The 19,063-nt window shown below is 47.1% G+C and overlaps 1 protein-coding gene across 3 annotated transcripts in view; it reads left to right on the top strand.

Moving 5' to 3' along the window:
• Positions 1 to 19,063, top strand: part of MAP2K5 (mitogen-activated protein kinase kinase 5) — a 182,996-nt gene that overhangs the window by 116,656 nt on the left and 47,277 nt on the right. For all 3 annotated transcript variants that reach the window (XM_014606136.3, XM_019477698.2, XM_006265731.4), the window contains exon 17: positions 5,380 to 5,409. In XM_014606136.3, coding sequence (XP_014461622.1) covers positions 5,380 to 5,409 — 30 coding nt within the window. The remainder of the gene's footprint in view (positions 1 to 5,379; positions 5,410 to 19,063) is intronic.

Below are 19,063 nucleotides of genomic sequence, written 5' to 3'. Positions count from 1 at the left end.
CACGTATTCTCGTATTCCTCCTCTACGTTGTTGTCAAAGCTACTTCATCTGTTCACGCATCATGTTTTGATGCTTCCCAGGGAAATGGCTTCTTCCACAATGATCCTCTACCCTGAGGGTCAAATCCTTCCGCCCACAGATAGGCACAGCTCCCATTGGCGTCCAGCGTTGGATTGAGGAATGAAGAGCCTAGCGTCATGACTGAGGCCAGGGAGCATGTTGCCTGCATAGGGAAGGGAGACAGGATTTAGCCTTACATGCAGACCTGCTGCTTTGCTTCTGGCGTATCGTGATCATGAAATGTATATTTACCTTCTTCAAAACACAGAAAACTACGGCAGTGATAAGTCTTAGGCCCTGAAAGTGAGCTAAGTTAGAGCTCCTGTCTCGTGGGCTCTTTCCAGGGTGCCTTGAGCAGAAGGGTTTCTCAGTTAGCACGGACACGGTGCTGAGTCCTTAATGTCACGGGCATTACGCTTGCCACCAAGAGATGCTAGCAACTCTGAAGGTCGTGTGAAAAAGTGACTCCTGCTGGAGGAGAAGGAAGACGGAGCTATACTCCCGAAAGCCGAGGGACTTCCCACGCTGCGCTACAGAGCCTCTGCCGCTGTTGCACACCAGCACAAGGGGCTTTGTGCCAGTGTTGCCTACACGGCCCGCCAAACAGTACTAGCTCTGCTGGCAAAAGCGCTGTTTGGTTGATCCTGTGTATCCACAGCAGGTCAGCGAGGGTCTTTCATCTAGCCAACCTAAAATATGCTGGCAAAATCTTGCAGCGCAAGCCAGCATAGTGTAAATCCGAGGAAGCCGGGCTGTGTTACTATGACCTAGAGCAGGGGTGGGCAAAATACAGCCCGTGGGCCAAATTTGGCCCACTAAGGCGTTTTGTCTGGGCTGCAGCTGGTCCCTTAGCTCTGCCTGGGTGCGTGCAGCGGGTCCCGCAGCCCCGGGCGAACAGCGGGGCTGGGGCGACATGGCAGCCCAGGCACAGCCGGGCAGACGTAATGGGGCTGCAGATGGGCAGGGAGTGGTGTCTGGGAGCGGGACAGGCTGGCAGGACCGGGATCATGGGGTGGGATCTTTGGGTGGTGACAGCATGGGGCCGGGGCCAGGGCAGAGCTGCGATCTGCTCTCGCACATCCCTGCGACTGGTGCCTTTTCCACGTGCAGGGAGCAGTTTGCGGCTCTGCCCCAGACCCCGGCTCTGCACTGTTACCACCCCAAGATCCCCAGGCCTGGACCCGCATCCACCCAGATGCAGCTCCCTGCCCACGTGAGGCCCCATCTTGCCCACCTGTCACGCGCTCTTCCCACACAGCTCCTGGCCAGCCTCCGTGGAGACCCTGGGATCACAGGGCAGAGCCATGAACTGCTCCCCGCCTGCCCCTGCCCACATAAACGATGCCCATCAGGGGAGCAGATTGTGGATCAGCCCTGCTCCTGGCCCTGGCCCTGTGCTGTCACTGCACCACAATCCCAGATGCTGCTCCTGGATGGCACTTCCCACCAGCCTGCAGTCCCATCCCATCCCATCCGCTCGGCTCTGGGCGAGCAGACCCACTTAGGAAGTTTTGGTGAGCGCTTCGGAGGGGAGGAATGGGGTGCTGACGTGGCCCACGACAGCTCACTAAAACTCCTTAAGTGGCCCTCGGGCCCAAATAATTGCCCACCCTTGGTCTAGAGAGTGGTTGGGAATGAGTGAAGGTCACTGAAGTTGGAAGCAAGATGATGAAGCAAGGCTAAATAGTCCCGTGAGACTGTGAGATGATGTCTTTTAGCTCATGGGCCAGCTGTCTATGTCCCAGTGCAGTATCTGTCTGTGTGGGACTAGCTTAGAAAGGATGGAGTAGGAGAACCTGTGAAGCAGACAGAAAAGAGAGGAATAAATAGTAATCCCATCCTCCTCCTCCTGGCTGCATGTGAGATGGGGAGGGGGAGATTTTTGCTGAGTGACCTCTGTACCAGAAGCAAAAATGGTAGAAGTTTTGTCACGCAAAGCCTGCAAACGAAGGTAGCCATGGAGGACAGAGCATGTGAGTGGTATATTTCTGTGGCACACGGCAGTGCCAGGCAGAGATGCCCACACTTGCTCTGCGTGCACGCTGGCCCTAAACCAGAAGCAATATAACCTTCTTGCATGGCGCAGTTGTCTGGGCCATAAACTTTGGTGACCAGACTGTTACAGGGGAGCATGTGTTCACGGCCATCCGGGGGATCTTTGTACAGCATCGCATAGTCCCGGTGGATATATAAATAGAGATGTAAATATTGTTAAAGAAAACATCTGTTTAATCTCCTCTAACTATATCGGTTAAACGGTTAACTAATCGTGCATATGTAGTTTAATGACCTCTGGAAGGAACGGCCCCAGCCCTGGCCCCTTATGTTTTCACCATGTGCATGGCGCTGCGCAGGATCCAGGCCACTGGCAAGGAGCTGTGGGGGGGATGGTGGGTGCAGCTGAGCCACGAAGAAGCACTGCCCAGCTGTAGAGCTGGGGCTTCCCCTCACCCCCATGGGCAAGGACTGGCGCTGGAGCCGGGGCTGCAAACCTCTCCTGTGCCCAGATCCTGCCACCCCTGGGAAGGGGGAGAGGCTGGGCACCCCCGCAGGAGTCAGGCAGCCATCCTGCCACAGCAGCGAGCTTCCCAGCCCCGAGATGGATCTGCCCACCCCCGCATTGGCAGGTCCCGGGCAGGGCTATAGGCTCCCTGTGCCTCCTGCAGCACTTGTGCCACTGTGGCCTGGACCTGGAAGTCTCCTCTGCATTGCTTCCCAGGCCCTCCCCACCTCACCCTGGGAGAAGAGAGGGTCTGGTCCCACTGGGGCAGACCAGCCTCTGCTGTGTGTGCTGCATCCTTCCCCCTCCCACCCATGGCGCCGGGGCTGGAGCAGGCAGCACTGGGTCTGATGGGTCACGGCCAGCCCCTTGTGCAGTGAGTGTGGCCCCAGGGCATTCCCGAGGGGCAGTGGTGCAGCAGGGATCCCAGGGAGGAGCATTAGTGCTGCAACAGTGGCCTCCCAGACTGGAGATGCTGCGCTGCTGGTGACCCCTCAGACCTGGCACCGCCTACTCCAGCCCCGGCACCATGGGTGGGAGGGGGAAGGATGCAGCACACACAGCAGAGGCTGGCCTGCAGGGACCGGACCCCCCACTTCCCCCACGGTGAGCTGGGGAGGGCCCGGCTCTGCAATGCAGAGGAGCCTTCTAGGTCCAGGCTGCAGCAGCACAAGTGTGGTGGGAGGCGCAGGGAGCCCATCGCCCTACTGGGACCCCGCTGTTGTGGGAGGACCAGGCAGACGCACTGTGGGGCCAGGCATCTCACTGCTGCAGCGGGAAGGACTTGCCCATGCCCGGGGGGGGGTGGGAAGGGGGACAGCACTTTGCTCTCTCCCTCCCCATGGCAGCAGGATCTGGGCACCATAGACCCAGCCCCTGCCTGTGGGGGCAAAGGGAAGTTGTGGCTCCGTGGCTGGGCAGTGTCTCCTAGTGGCTTGGCCATACCTGCCGCCCCCCTCCCACAGCTGCCCGCCAGGAGCCTGCGCAGTACTGGGTGCACAATGAAGACCTGAGAGGCCGGGGCTGTTTCTGCCAGAGGTCACTAAATGGTAAACGGTAACTGGTTTAAATATAAATTGCCATTTAACCGTTTAACCGTTTACATCCCTAATTGGAAATGAGCTAAAAGAGGTCTTACACTTGCTTAGACTTCCTCGGTGTGGAGAAGGTTGAGGTTTGCATTGCTCACCACGACTCTGATGTGAAGTTAGTCTTGGATTAGTGTGGATACAAGCAGGTGGGCTGTGGGGTAGAGATGAGTTTTAGGTGTGATTTGGGCCAGGAGGGTTCACTTTTGGAACTCATTGCCACAAGGTTGAGGAGTCTGGATAGTTCAGACCAGTTTAAAAGGGGATCGGCCAGCTTCTAAGAGAAAGGTCCATCCATTGATCTTGAACATGGTAAATAGGGGTGCCACCTCTGAATTGCAACAGCCCTAAACCAGTCAAGGTTGGAAGCTGCAGTGGAAGAGGAATGGGAAATTCTGGACATGATCTGCTTCTCCTCCCCTTCGGCACCTACTCTGCCATGGTCTGAGACAAGATACAGTCCAAGATGGACCTACGGTCTGATCCAGTCGAGTTGAAGGATAAAATTATTAGGAAGAACTTTCTCACTTCAGTGGAGGTTCTTCGTTTTCATTTCCTTATGACTTTTAATCAAGTCTTTTGCATCCATTTTTGTTGCATTGCTTTCTTTTGGTAAGTGGCAGTTTCTTTAAAAACGGAATAAAAGCCTAGAATGACACCAATAACCTGTAGTCAATGGCATGATATAGCACAGGTTTTTTCTGTGGCATTCCTGTCTCGTCGTGTCATTGCTAGTCAGGACCTTTAAGCGACACCATGTCGATATGATGGCCCATAACGACTTCATCTTAGTCCTTATATCAAGATCCACTTGTATGATACGTAAGAATGACTAGGGTTAGTTTCCAGAGGGATGCATGAAGATTAAGAGATGCAGCTCCTATAACTGATGTGCATATTCAATAAATACACATATGCAAAGTTATTGTGTGCATCTGGTTGGCCTCTTGGACCTTGTTGTCTTTGCGTGTCCATAGAAATTTTTTACGAATCAAACCGGCCACGGTAATAATGACGTCTCTGTTCTTGGGTTGCCTCCTCGTGTTTGTAACAGGCTACTTGACAAAAATGTGACCTCTTTTGCAAATGCCTCAAAACTTTGCCTTTCCCTAAGTGATCCTACTGTTTCCATAGTGCCTGTTTCAAATCAAAGGAGTCATAGCTAATCTAGTTTCTACATAATCCAAAATATATTTTAAACAAATGCATTGTGCTGTCATGGATTCTCACTTCTTGGCCAAGACTTTAGCAGCAAGGCAGAGGTTGACCTCTGGTATGACCCAGGTTTTATGAGGAGCCTAGCGTGTGCCAAGACAGGACTTGGGGAGTTTAGTGACCGCTGTATGGGTACCCACGTGTTGGCAAGATAATCAGTAAAGCTCAGTGTCATTTCCCTTACAGTTGAGACTCAGCCGTTTAATTTAAGGAGCTCTCAGGATGCAACACAACGTTAGCAGGTGGTGCACACTTTTTGTCGAGCAAGACGGATACCAAAATGTTCAGACTTTATCACCAGACGTTAATTTGGTGCATAAACAAAGAGGAATCGTTATGAACCACTCCATTCTAAATACAGCTCGTACGACGTTTCAGGATTACTTTTGCTCACGGTTTTTTGGGGGGGTTTTGGCAGGTTATACAATAGTGAGAGTTGAGTACTTTTCTCTCTTTAAGAAAATACGCCCTCCATGCAAATCTATATAACTAGACAAATATTATTTTCTTTCCCAGCTTGCTCTTGGGAGGTTTCCATATCCTCAGGTAAGATTGTTCATTACTGCCGTTTGCCACTGTGACATTCATTCCTATGTATGAAGGTGCAGAGAGCGATTGTGAACATTTGAGCCACATACAAATAAATCTGTCCTGTTAAATTGAAAAGTGGTATCTTAAAGGAGTCATTTAGAAGTCTCTATTGATTTTTCTTTATTTTTTTTTCATATTCTAGATTTTTTTTTTCCCTTTTAAGAAGATGGAGATGATGATGATGATTTTTCTGTGTGTGTGAGATTAAAGCATTTAAATACTCTGATATTACCAGTGGTACTCTTATAGCAAGGGGGAGGCTAGCCTCTTCCATTTTTAAATTCAGTTTAAATGTAGTCAAAATGGTTTAAGACCCTCAGGAATGAAACATATGGTGTGGATGAAATGTTTTGGATTTTTTTTTAATGTTATCTCTTGGCAGGATCTAATAACGTGCCTATTTATTTATTTTTTCTGAAAATACGGAGACATTTTCAAACTCAGCACTGGTCTAACTACTTATTGGGGAGGTTTTCCATCAGGTTCATTGAGTGTTAGGCCCAGGGTGAGCATTGCTGAAAAATCCTGCTCTGTCTCGTGGTGTTTAACTTTTGTCTTCTAGATACTTAACCCTAAAAACCACGAGGCCCCTGTAACAATGGCCAGTTCAGAAACAGTTCTGGGAGCCACTTCAAAGCATTATTGCAAGATGGATGTTAGACTCCAAAGTGAAAATCTGTCTTGTCATTCTTAAAATTATTCCTCTGGAGAAAAAAAAATAATAATAAGTGGAGTGTCCAGGGGGTAAAATGAATGATTTGAATGTGTTTTTTTTATGTTTTCATATGTTTTATGAACACTGTTTTCCAAGCATCTTGGTCTATACAGACCAGAGTGCCTGGAGGCATGTCTGATTTAAAGGTGGTGTTGGTCTGTGCTCTTTAAGCATCTATTAACTTGCTATTATTATGCAAATAACTGTTGTATTACACATACTAATTTATGCATGGTTAGATTATGCAGATGCCTCACAAACATGGTTATTGAATAATAGGCTGGGACTCATTCTCTCTTCCATTTTTATAAGCTGTTTTAAGCAAATTCTCCTGACACTTTTATGGACTTCTAAAAAAGATTCTGCATATGTAGAAATACGCTAGTCGTTCACATCCTCTCTTTCTACGGATGAAAGTATTTCTTTCCTCCTATGGATAAAAAGTAGTTTGAATTGTTTAGCAGAACATACCTCGGAGGTTTTTATCCACATTTCAAAAGTAAGCCTCTCCTTAGCGAAGAAATAGAAAAAGAGTTTCTTGTGCAAGGGAATCCTCCGTACACAGGCATAGTTAAGCGTATCCCTGTGTCCAGTTTTAGACATTGGCTTATAAAAGTAGATCAAAACTGATTTTAGGTGGTTGCGGTTTGAGACACCACGTTCATCAAGGGTTGTAATGTTACTGTGCCGGATGACGATCTCCTGGCGTTATAAAAAGCAGTGTTGACATATTTTCGTGAGGAGCAAAACATATGGAAATCTATTTAAGATGCTTTTTTTCCTCTCCTGATTAAGTATCTTTGGGTTCACAAGAGAGTCTTGTAGGACGCAACTTGTCATGCGTGCCTTGTTTTTTAAAAAGTCAAATAGCTGCGGAGGTCAGCTTTAAAATGTAGCTCCTAAGCATTTCGGGCAACTACTTTTCATCAGGCTCTTTCATATAAGCGGCATGTGTCGTACCTGCGTACTTCTATGGTTGATTGTATCGGACCTATGGATCCATTCTGAGCTGGCGAGCGGCTGCTACGTGTTATTTTAAAACGGTCCGAATTCATATTTACCTCCTACAAGCATGCAGTTGCCGAAGCCCTCCTGCTCACATGGATGAAGTTAATCGCATGGATCAGTGTTTACAGACTTTGTCCCGAAGCATCTTGGAGCCATTACTTCTCTATCAAAAATGGGTAACCGGAAATATGTATCCAGAGCCGTCCCTGTTCTCGACAGACTCGTGTCTTGACGGCCATGCCAGCTTCTCTTCTTTTACTCCTCGTTAAAAAATGTTACGGATAAATATTATAAGCACATAGAAACCAACTGAGGTCCAAGTCGTGGCAAAGGTTAACTTGCCCCTGTATTGTTTTATTTTTACTGATATGCCAGTGATCTGAAAGGATGGCTCTTCTTGGCTGCTAGTGGAAAGCTTTAATGACAATACTTAGCACTTTTCATTTTCAGAGTGTTTTATAAGCGCTCGCTTTACAAACATTCGCTTAATTGTCACATTAGCATTATTTAATCATATGTTTGCACAGAGGGCCCAATCCTGCAGACACCTGAGCTGCAAACACCACCTTGCGTGAGCTCCGGCGCGTGAGTGTTTTGGGGATGCGCTCTTCATGTGTTAGCAGGCTTTATAGCTCAGGAAAGTGTCAGGTGAGACAAGAAAATATCAAATAGGTGATAAGTAGGACAGCTTCTGCCGTTGCATACATTTTGTAAAAGCAAACTCTTGAAAACCCAGTAAATTTCTGAATTGCTTAATGGTTTGTTTTTTTTTTCCAGGCACATTATTGCAAATGTGCTGTTACTTGTTTGCTGTAATGTAAAATTCCTTTTGGAAGAAGTAGAGTATGACGCTCATAGGATTTTCTCTGGATATAAACATAAGCACTTACGGGTATATTCTTCCCCTGATGTGTTTGCATAACTCTATTAACACTAATGGGAATTGTGCACACAAAAACACACGCAGAGGAAAAACAGGCTCTTTAGAATCAAAATCCTTTCATATGTAAACATTTAAAAATGAAATCAAAATCCCCTCTCCCCAACCAGGAGTGCGTCTGCAGGCTGGTCCTTTTAGATAACCACGGCGGGCATTTGGGGTAACTAAGTTTCACATTTCTTTGAAAAGTTTAACCGAAACGTAATGCGATGCAGAGGGGATCTGCATAGAAAACCCGGTAAAATAAAATACCTAAAAGGCCATGGAACGTCACAGCATTTTCACTTGATTATTTCATTGAAACTCTGAAGATGTGCGGTGTCTGACCAAACTGAGAGATGCGCAGTTAATCACGTCGATCCCAATTCAGCAGATTAAATAAAAACATGGGAGAGGGCAATGGCTTGTTTAATGATAATGCAATTTAGGAGAAATGAAAAGACATGCCCGCTAAATATTCTCGGCTTGTATTCAAACTTTATGGCAATGCAGCATGCTAAAAGGATGATACGTCCATTAGGGAAAACGCTCTGAAGAAAGAGGCAGCCCTCAGTAGCAAGGGATTTAATAAACGACGGGAAAGTGCAGATTTGAGCAACTGTATTTAAAAGCACTTTTTGTATAGATGGAAACGGGCTTCTTCCTTTGGCTTCAATTCCATCCCGTAGTTAATAAATTACATCAAAATGACCTGAAGTTTAAAAAAAAAAAAGAAAAAAAAAAGAGTCACCCTTCCTCCTCCCTCCCTTCTCCACCCCCCCCCCCCAAATCTGAGCAAATAGTGCCCCTGGTATTGTAAAGCTTTGAATGTTTTCACACCCCATTAATTTATTACTTCTCTTTCCTCATCTTTAAATTTCATTTTTTTTTTCAAAAAATTCAGACTCCCCGCTGCTGCAGCGATTTTCATCTTGTTGTTAATTTTCCCTGCTCCATATGGAGCTCCAGACATTTCACCTGGAGGCTGTACTAGATTTTGCTGTAGTGATCGCACTTCCGGAGGCCAAAACTGTCATTTAAGGTTCCTGGTGCATCTGTCTGCGCCAGGCTTTTCACTGGCATGGGAGAGTGTGAATAACAAATTGGATGCACCTGAGATTCAGATGATTAGTGTGTTTTGTGAATCTCTGCGACTTGTAAGCAGATAGCTCTGGGGGTGGGGAGGGCTAAACAGCTACTGTGGGTGAATCTGTGCTCACACCTTGCATTTGGGCTTCGCAGGGAAAGTGCAAACATCCACGCCGCCTGAATGCAGAGAGAGAGTAACAAATATTTCATCCTGCCTTGTCATTGATTAGAAAAGAGCCTTTAATTTCATTTCACCCCATGTTGTGATTAATTTGCATTCTTTGTCAGAAGTTAATGGAGTTTTTTATGGTTCACTCTGAAATCCTTGAAGACATCAGAGTTGATCTGATGTTTATACAACCGCCAGCGGAATTTTTTCATTTGATTGATGGCGAGCTTGATGTTATTCCAAACGGCTTTTTAAGCTGTTTTTAAGAATTATTTGAATAAAATGCAAGCAAGATATTGTTATAACGATCAAGATTATCTGTTAAAAATCTGTTTCAGATAAAGAACATGATAAGTAGAAAAAAAAAGAAAGATCAAAAAGACCAGAGAAATGGTGAATAGAGATGACGTTTGTTAAAAAAAAATGACAAAACCACCCCCCCCCTCAAAAAAAAAACCCAGCCCACATAAGCTACATATTTAAATAAGATATTCAAAAATGGAGTGAAAGTAAGAAAGATCTTATTTAAGTTGCTGGTTGTGTCGTGATTTTATGGGGTCTTTTTTGTTTGCTGCTTTTTGGTAGAAAGAGAATTCTGTGGCAAAAGATAATCTAGTAATTGCTGGAAAGTCAAGTCGGTGAATTAATGAAGAACTTGCTCCGAGTTGGATTATCCCCCTTTATTTTTCTGCCAGCCCTTTCCGCCTTGATTTTTCCAGCAACGTGAGAATCAGAGCTCTCATATCCCTAACTCAAAGAGACAAGACTGTCAGGCCTGTTAGCTGCACAAAATGATGACATATTACTTGTCTCCGTGAAGAGACCTTCTTAAATCCCAGTGCAAGGAAAACATAAGTGAATAATAGGAAATTTCAGAGCCCAAGAATGCATGCGCTACAGTCTTGCCATGGGTTCACTGTATAGGAAAGTGCAGAAGCCCAAAGCATGGTGAGTGAATTAAATCCTCCTTTTGCTTACTCTTCAGGGAAGATTTGGGCTCTCACCATATTCCCCCGTAGAAAAGGCAGCAGGGAGCTGCTGCAGCGTAGGCTGCACATTTTGGGGCAGATCCTTCGCTGAAGTCCCTTTGGAAAGATTGCAGCTGTGCCGGCACGCAGGGGCTGAGGCTCTCACCCAGGGTCGGGAGGAATTGATTTTGCAAACGTGTTTTAATTTCGAATACCAAAAGATTTTGTTTGACAAGATTCGGTTTTTAGCCTGGCTTCAGCAGATTCTTCCCTCGTTGTGATTTCTGCTAGTGAGATTTAATTGTAGGTTAAAAAGCTACTTGTCCAAGCACTTCCATTTAAAACAGATTAATTTATTTGCTGTATCTTAGTTTGCTGAATAATTGTGTGGTTTTAAATGAAGTTGTGGCTTTCTGATCCCTATATTAGCATGGTCTGAGGTTCTTTTTGTTATATGTAATCCATACTATTGACCAAATTTGGTCTGGTTTCATTTAAATGTAAGCAGGTTGTCAAGGAAAAAATATTTAGTTTAACTTGGCACGTAAAGAAGATATTTTACTGTTGCTTTTTCAATTGACAGAAATGTCATTTAAGCATTCATTTATTTTGTAAGAATAAATTGAAGGTTGGTTACAGCATGTTTCCTAGTAAGAAAGAAATGTGTAGTATCTTCCACATACATCATCGTATTGAACCATTTAAAAGGCATTAAACACTGTTCAAATGCTAATGCTAAAATGGTAAGGTTTTTCCTGTTGAATTATTATAAAATATCTTCAAGATCGGGGTCCCTCACGCACAATATTTTCTGCATTTATAATATATTGCACAAATTATAGCAAGTGTTAGTAGGAATCCTCCATTCTTTTAAATTCTGAATTGATTTCTGCATGCAGGTTGCACTGAAGGTATAATTACCCAGTGTACCTGCAAGTGCTTCAGACGTGGAGTTTTTTGCTTGTTTGTTCGTTTTCTAACTTCAGTCACAAATCGTACTTCTCTTCTGAAGCTTCATTGGAGGATTTGGATAGCTTTTAATTTTTTTTGCGGGTTTTTCCTCATGTGAAGATGTAGGGATATCTGTCAGAAAGCACTTTGGAACAAATAGAAAGCTGCTACAGGTATAATAAACCACATCATTTAATTGCTTACAGGAACGGAAGATCAAATGAATCATATAAATATCTTTGCAATATCCAAAGGTATGGAATAAGTAGGTGTGATATATAGGGGAAGATGTATGCCCTAATCTACGGCATTTTTCCACATGTAGTATAAAGTTGTGATCTTTAATTATAGCTCAGTAATGGGATTCCTTTCTAACTCTAATCGTTGCAGGCAGCCTTATAACGCCGTGGTGTCTGCTGCCTTTCTCGTCTTGTGAATTTTGGGGAGTGAATTTTTAGTGGAGGATGCGGTGCCGGTGGAGGAGCGTGTTTCTTCACATGTTAACAGCAGTCCTCCAACTTTGTTGGCTTTTCTCAAAGCACATCTGTAGCGTCCCTGAAATCCGCTTTACATCTCGCACTGCAATGGGACTGCTGAAATGCTGGCAGGAAAGCAGCCGCAGAGATGCGTGCAGGGTCAGGACCCCAGCTTACAGAGGCTGTCAGCAGCTTAGGCATCATTGTTCACATCTCGCAACGTTTGCCATTTGAATGAGTACGTTGCAGCGAGGTAACACGACTTTTGTTGTTACGTGAGAGCAGGACCCTGCCCTTTCAGCACGGGGCTAACAGTTTGAAAACCCTTTTCGACTACTTAATTGGAGCCAGGGTCCTTAAACGAGGGGGCATTTGCCATCGAGTGTTCCTTATCAAGAACAATGGGAAAAAGAAAGGACGTCTTCAGCTTGCTTTGGAGGCATTGTTAGAAGCGTGCGAGCATCCGCCGCCTGGACTCGTACTAAAGGAAATGTACTTTCCACGGAGCCTTGATTCACTGCTACTATTCATTTAAGTGGATGGAGCAATTGGTGAAGCAATAAAGCCTGTTAGTTGCATAGCCAAGTTGCATAACCAAGTATTTGGAGGGAAAGTCAAATATTGTCGCATCCAGTGCTGGCTGCCTTCTAGTCAAAAGCGTTTGGGGTTTACAGACGCTAACAGCTTTCTCCATCAGCCCTCTTATTTGCGGCCAGAGTTGAATCCGAGCTCATTAGAGTAAATCTGGGGACAAAACGATAGGGTTGGAAATGCCCAGCAGGACGGGGTGCGATTCTGGAGCACCCCTTTGCTCACATTACATCCTCGGCTCTCGAGGACAGAGCTGCGATCGCTCCTGGCAGCACCGGGACGCTGAGCCCCTCTGCTCAGTGTCGGATTACTCGTCCCATTCATGTGCCGGCCGGCACGTGGGAAGCAGTATGGGACCTGTCTGTGCCTGACGGGGAGTCACAGTCCCGCAGAGCCGCTGTGCCGTTCCCACGCAGCCCGGAGATGCACATAGCGGGGCTGTACATTGTCGTTTGCACGACGCTCTCGTGGGAGACTCGTCCTCCAGGACTTTATTTGTGATGACTTGCAATAGCAGAGGGCTGTGTACGCTGGACCAGAGGCCAGACTATTTGTGAATGGTTTTGCTGCGGTGAGGCGGGCTTGCTGTCTGCGGTCCCCGTTGCTCCAGCGTTTCTATGGGATCATTTGTTTACATCGTTAGGGAGGACAGCTACGGCGGTGGTAGTAAAATAAGTAGCGTGGAGCACAGTGCTCAGTACATGGGCAAAAAAAACCCCAACCCCTTCGCAGCTCAAAGCCATTTCCTTAATTAGAAAAAAATCTGGTTCATTTGAGCCAATCACAGGTTTAACAATACATTTTATCAAGCTGGCATACTTGGAGACTCCTCAGCCATGCTGCTTTCGGGGTTAGTCCCTTCCCAGGGTCCCCAGGATCATATTGAACATTTAAAAGTTGGGAGAGATGTAACGTCGGCTGACAGAAGTGTTGGATCCCATTCAGACGTGCCATAACTCATTGAGCAGATCGCTAGGAAGAGTTCGGGGGGGGTCTGGGTGGGATACAGTAAGGGATGAGAACACAGCCAGTTTTAAAACTAATTTGCCCGTTCTTGTTTTTTATGTTAAAGAAAACGGGTTGATCAGTTCCTATTTTTTTTCCCCCAGAGGATATTTCACCCCCTGGTTCACAGGCAGTATGTTTAGGGTTAGGTTAAGAGACCTGTAGGAGGAAGGAAAGGTCTAAACACAAACTTTTCTTAGGTTTCAACTTTTTATTCAAATTCCTCTGACATTTCAAGTAGAGAGGTTAAGCCCTCCAGGTTTTTCAGCAGCCCCAGTATAAATACCGGCTTTTGGAATTACTTTAGCATCGCGAGGAACAAATTTATTCTGAGGAGCAAGTTTACCAAAGTGAGGGCCCTACCCATCTGGAGTCCTTAAGAGAGCCGTCCTCTCTGCGGCTGTGCGGTCTTCTGTTTGTCCCATTTAACAAAGAAAGACAATTATTTCTGCCATATGGATTGTGCCTAGCATTTAAAATGATTATTGCTGATACCACCATTATTAGTTTTTAGTCAGGAGGTCGGAGGTCCGAGGATGGGGTCTCTTTTTCCCTAAGGTTTGGTGGGAACTTAGGGATGCCGGATCTGGTTGCAGAGAGACCCCAGGTGCCGTCGCCCTCTTCCTTCCTTGGAGCTGCCTCATAGGACCACCGTGCCTGGTGACCCCTCCCGTGTCCGGGATGGGGATCTTGAAGCAGCACACGCCCGGCCCAACGGGAAACAACGTCCCTTGTCCCAGCAGCTGGGAGAGAAAGTAAATTCTTCTTGGAGCTGCAGCTTATGGTGAGGCCACTAGCGCCCCGATAGTGCTTCGTTCACCTATGGTCCCTTCGTGCTGCTTGGCGTAGCATAACGGTGCTCAGTCTCTGGCCTTCAGGCTGGATGCAGCCCGTGGAGCCACGTCATCTGGCCAGTGGGTCTCCCCACGGGTCTGGAAGTCCGGCGGCAGGGAGCAGTGGCAGGATCCCAGCTGGCGGTGGTGTCAGTTTTCCACTGCCGCTCTTCCCCGGCTGCCAGACTTCCAAACCGTGGGAGCCCCACATCCACGTGATGTGGTCCTGGCACACAGGGTCACTCTGCAACCAGAACTGGCACACAGGGCCTGGCGGATGCACCAGTTCGCATTTGCAGACCCACCCTGTGTGCCAGCCCTACTCTGGATCAGGCCTGCCGACTGGCCTCACACCGTTCATCCAACCTAAAGGGTTGACTAGTCTGACCAAACCTAGCAGGTGACTAGAAATGGAGAGAAGGAATGGGATTTTCTCTTCTCTCATTGCTTACCTGAGGACAGGCACTGTCCTGTTTGGCCTGTCTAAAGTAGTGAAGATGAGGAAGTTGCCAGCAAACACCTTGGCTGAAGGGCCTAGAGAGAAGGGCCACCGGAGCCATGAGACACTATGGGCCAAGGAAGTGTAGGGGGTGATAGAAGAGGTGTTCTGAAATACCTGTCTATGTTCTTCTCTCATCGCTGGCTGAGTAGCATTTGTATTTACTCACTGGGTGCATTTACACGTTCATTAATGTGCCTTAGATACTGCCCATTTAGTTTAGTCCTTGCTTAATAAAGTACTAACTAACTGCGCAGTAACTAGAGTTACTCTGTAGTAGTGCCAGCACACGGTTATCTTGTGACACTGCTCATTAGCTAAATAACACTGCGCAGTAGGCTATTAGCACAGTTTTTAACCGCCAGGGTACTGCACAGTGTTGTTAGACTAATGCGCAGTAAGTGTCTCATGTAGACACACCCGCTGGCACTGATGTTAAGCAACAAGTAGCTAGAAGGCAAATTCACTCCTGTATTTCCCATGTTGTGCATGTGTGGATCCTAGCTGAACTTGTACCATCCCACGGTGTACGTATTGCACATTTACACCAGAGGTGCAACCTGTGTATGAGGGGAAGGGCAGTCGACCCTAAAACAGCGTCTCAGCATTAGCATGGAGAAGCTGTTTTGCTAAGCCTGCCACCTTTCACATGAGAGGTAAAATGGTGACGCCTCACTTGTGACCATTAAAGATCCACCAGTTTCTTTTCACAAGAGTAAGTGTGTTAATGCTAGTGTTGGGGGCGTATTCCAGCATAGGGAAGGTGGGGGGGCTATCAGTCCCCTGAATCCATGTGCAGTTTCAACATTATGCTCCCCCACCTGCCCCCCAACATCCCGTTCAAGGTTGCTGGACAGTGCTGCTATTCTTTGCTAAAGAGATCCCAGTCAGAGGTGGCTGCAGGCTACTGGTGAATTAAATAATCCTGGCATGTAGTTGAGGCGTGATTTTGGTGGCAGTGGTCTGGAGGAACCCGCTTATATAGCTGTAAGAGTATACCTAATAGTTAGGGGTGCACCGATAGAGATTTTTGGGGCTGATACCGATAGCCAATTTTTAAGGAGTTATATCAGCCAATACTGATCCAATTTCCGATGCCGGTCTGGCAGCATGGAGAGCCGCATGCAGCTGGTAAGTGGTGTGGTGGAAGGGGAGGGCGGAGCGGGGAAGGAGAAGAGGAGGGAAGGGGCATGGGGGTGCAGATCAAGGTCCCTGCGGTGAGGGAGGCCTGGGGCTGGGGCAAGTGGGGCTGGGTGGGGTAAGCATGGGACGGAGCCATGGCTCATCCAGGGAGCACAGGTCGGAGGGGAGGGTGCCTCGCACCTTTTCATACCCCTTATACGGGAGCTGCTGGTCCGGTGGCTCGTTTGGCGCTCACCTGCTAGTCTGCTGCTTCCACCGCTCGTCCAGTAGGGCACCTGGGGAAGGGGATACGGGGTGCCCCTGGATCTGCGTGGGGCGGGGCGGGGCAGGGCAGGGCGGGCTGGGGCTGGCACTGCACCAAACTCTTCCCGGCAGGGCGGGCTGGGCTTGGGCCGGGTGGCGGCAGTGCTGAGAGTAGGGCTACAGGGAGGGACTGCAGCCACCCCAAAATTTGCCATAGGCCCCCCCGCACCACCATTGCCCAGCCCACCTGGGCAGGAAGAGTTTGGTGTGGTCCCACCCCACCCCACCCTGCGCAGATCTGGGGGCACATGCCCCCACCATGCCCTCCCGGGTAAGTGGCAGGAGCCACTGGACAAGCAGGTGAGCACTGGGTGAGCCACTGGACCAACAGCTCCCAGACCAGCGGCATGCAGCAGCGGGAGCCGCCCCCCTCCACCTCCCCTTGCCCCCTGGATGAGCCACAGCTCCATCCTGCGCCTGTCCCACCCCGCCTGGGCAGCCCTTGCCCCAGCCCTGCCCCAGCCCCACGCCTCCCTCACCGCGGGGGCCTTGATCTGCCTCTCCCACACCCCTTCCTGTGCCGTCCCCTTACCCCTCCCTTCCACCACACCACTTACCAGCTGCACACAGCACGGCCAAATTATCGGCCTGATATGGCCAATTACCAGTACAGACACTTTATATTGGTGCCAGTCAGATATCTGATATCAGACCCATGTATCGGTGCACCTCCACAAATAGTAAAAGCTGTTGTGGACAATCTTTTGGTTTTCAGGGTTTTATTTTCAGCATTGTTCTCAAAACGTATTGCTGCTTTGCCCTCTGCTCCATTCATTGACTGGGCAATTGGAGTTTGTCGATCCCCAAATTAATGATAGGAAGGGGGATTTTCTGAAATGATAATGGCAGCATCTTTCATACTTCACTGTTTTTTTTGCAATTCCACTCAGGGCTTTTTCCAAGGGGTGATGAGAGGGAGCTGAAGGAGGGGGTCTAGCATCTCACTGAAGTCGGATGGAGCCGTGGGTGAAGATGGCCAACTGGAAATATGAGAAAAACTATACATGCAATGAGAAGTCCTGGCTTTAATATGTCAGGGCAGAGAGAATCGGCGTACGTCCTCTCTCTGAGACCCAAGCAGAGGTGCCTTGTGGCTTGGTTGCCTCCAGCCCCTAAAAGTTGTCAAGGGAGTAGTGACGCATTCCCTGATCATTTCTAGACTTTAAAAGCAAATCGAGTGTGCTGTTCAAACCCATTGCTGGAGAGACGAGGACTGCGTGTGGTACCGCAGCCTGTTCCTTTAACATCGTGGCAGCGTGATTTGTCCGCATATCTCCTTTTCTATTTAGAAGGAAAAACCCACTGGATTGAAAAGCAGTATATATGTAAAGAGAAAATGTGGCACTTGGTTTGGGAAGATCTAACCTCGGTCACCCGCAGATCTCTCGGACAAAAGCCTCAGGGCCAGCCCTAGTTCCAGAGAGAAAAAAAGAGAAAATGAAAGCGATAGCCAGTGACTCCTCTGAGTTGCACAGGGTGGATTCATTTGAGTGCTTTTGATTGTACTTGTGAATATAATGTGAAAGGGACTGGCAGAGGTCTTCTCAGCCACTTCCCGTCAAAAGTATCTCCATGGAGACAGAAATGTAACCTGATGGTCTGTCAAAAGTTGCTTTTCATAACCAGAGGCATTGATTAAATAGTAGATGAGGCATGAGGCAAACTTTTGCATTTGTAACCAACCTAAAAAAAATGACATATGGAGAATGCCATTTGCAGAGGAGCTTATGCAACTACCAGTGACTCTTTTTTAAATTTTTTTGTAGGCTAAGAAACATAGCGTGCACGGGGCAGGCTTATGTATTTGAGTTAAATAGAGTTGTGTTTCTGCCCCTTCCTCAGGTTAACTTACATGTTATAAATGCTGCTTACGGACGGTCAAACATCCCTTTAAAAACATCCAAGATCTGACGAAAAGTCCCCAAAATCACGCGCTTCCAGGTGGGGAGGAAATACTTGGAAAATGTTAAGACCTGGAAGGTCTTGCAGCAGTAATTGGGGTCGCAGCTCTTGTATCTGCATTTAAATACCCCCCCACCCCTCCAGCTTGTCGTTTAAAAATATTGCTGGCAAAAGATTTACATGCTGACATTTCTGAGCAGAGACCCATCAGGTAATTAATGCATCAGAGCTTATCATTGTAAAATGATATATAATCTGCGCAGCTTGCTTTCCATCTACCTTTAACAGGGTTTTCCAAGCGTCTATTGCCGTAATGCGTCCGTGCTTTCCATGCGAACGTCATCAGTCTTTCCAGCGAGGGTTGAGCAAAAATTACAATCCGGTTTGTGCCCCCCCAAATCTTCAGTTCACCTTTAAAATGGCCATTTGAATGAACTTGAATACTTTTTGCTTCTTCATTCTGAAGTTATTGGTAACATGCTAAATGCAGGTATTTGGCACGTTATTCTAAAAGCTGCCCCGCGGCTGCCACGTTGGACCCGTCAGAGTTAACCTGGTCCCTAAACTTTCGTCTCCCAGCAGTGCCTGGGAAACAAACAGAACGAGAACCGAAAAAAATAAAAAAGGAAACAAAAAGATAAAACATTTTATGTTGAGTACTTTTAAAACTGTTTTTAATGTGCTATAAAACTGGATGCTTCACTTTTTCATGAACTGTGTGCAAAAGTAGAGGCATTGACTGTAAAGTTGTCTTTGGTTAGGTTTGTTTTATAGTTGCAGAGCCTGAGCAATAATGTGATCTCGGAAAAGGTAAACAACATAGTTTTAACAGTGAAAAATATGCCTAATATAAATACAGCCAAGTGCATTGCCGTTCAGAACTTGAAAAATATGACTGTAGCATTACATTTTCCAGTGGAGTTAACGGAGGAACACAGTGCTGTCTTACAAGCAATATATCTGAGACAGAGAAAATAGGTAATACATCTGACTCGGGAGTCTCTGTGGCATTCACATCGAGAAAAGCACAGTAGCTTT

This window comes from Alligator mississippiensis, chromosome 11 (genome assembly GCF_030867095.1).
Source record: "Alligator mississippiensis isolate rAllMis1 chromosome 11, rAllMis1, whole genome shotgun sequence".
Lineage (NCBI taxonomy): Eukaryota > Metazoa > Chordata > Crocodylia > Alligatoridae > Alligator > Alligator mississippiensis.
The sequence above is the reverse complement of the archived record's forward strand: the minus strand, read 5'-3'. Positions and strand labels throughout refer to the sequence as shown.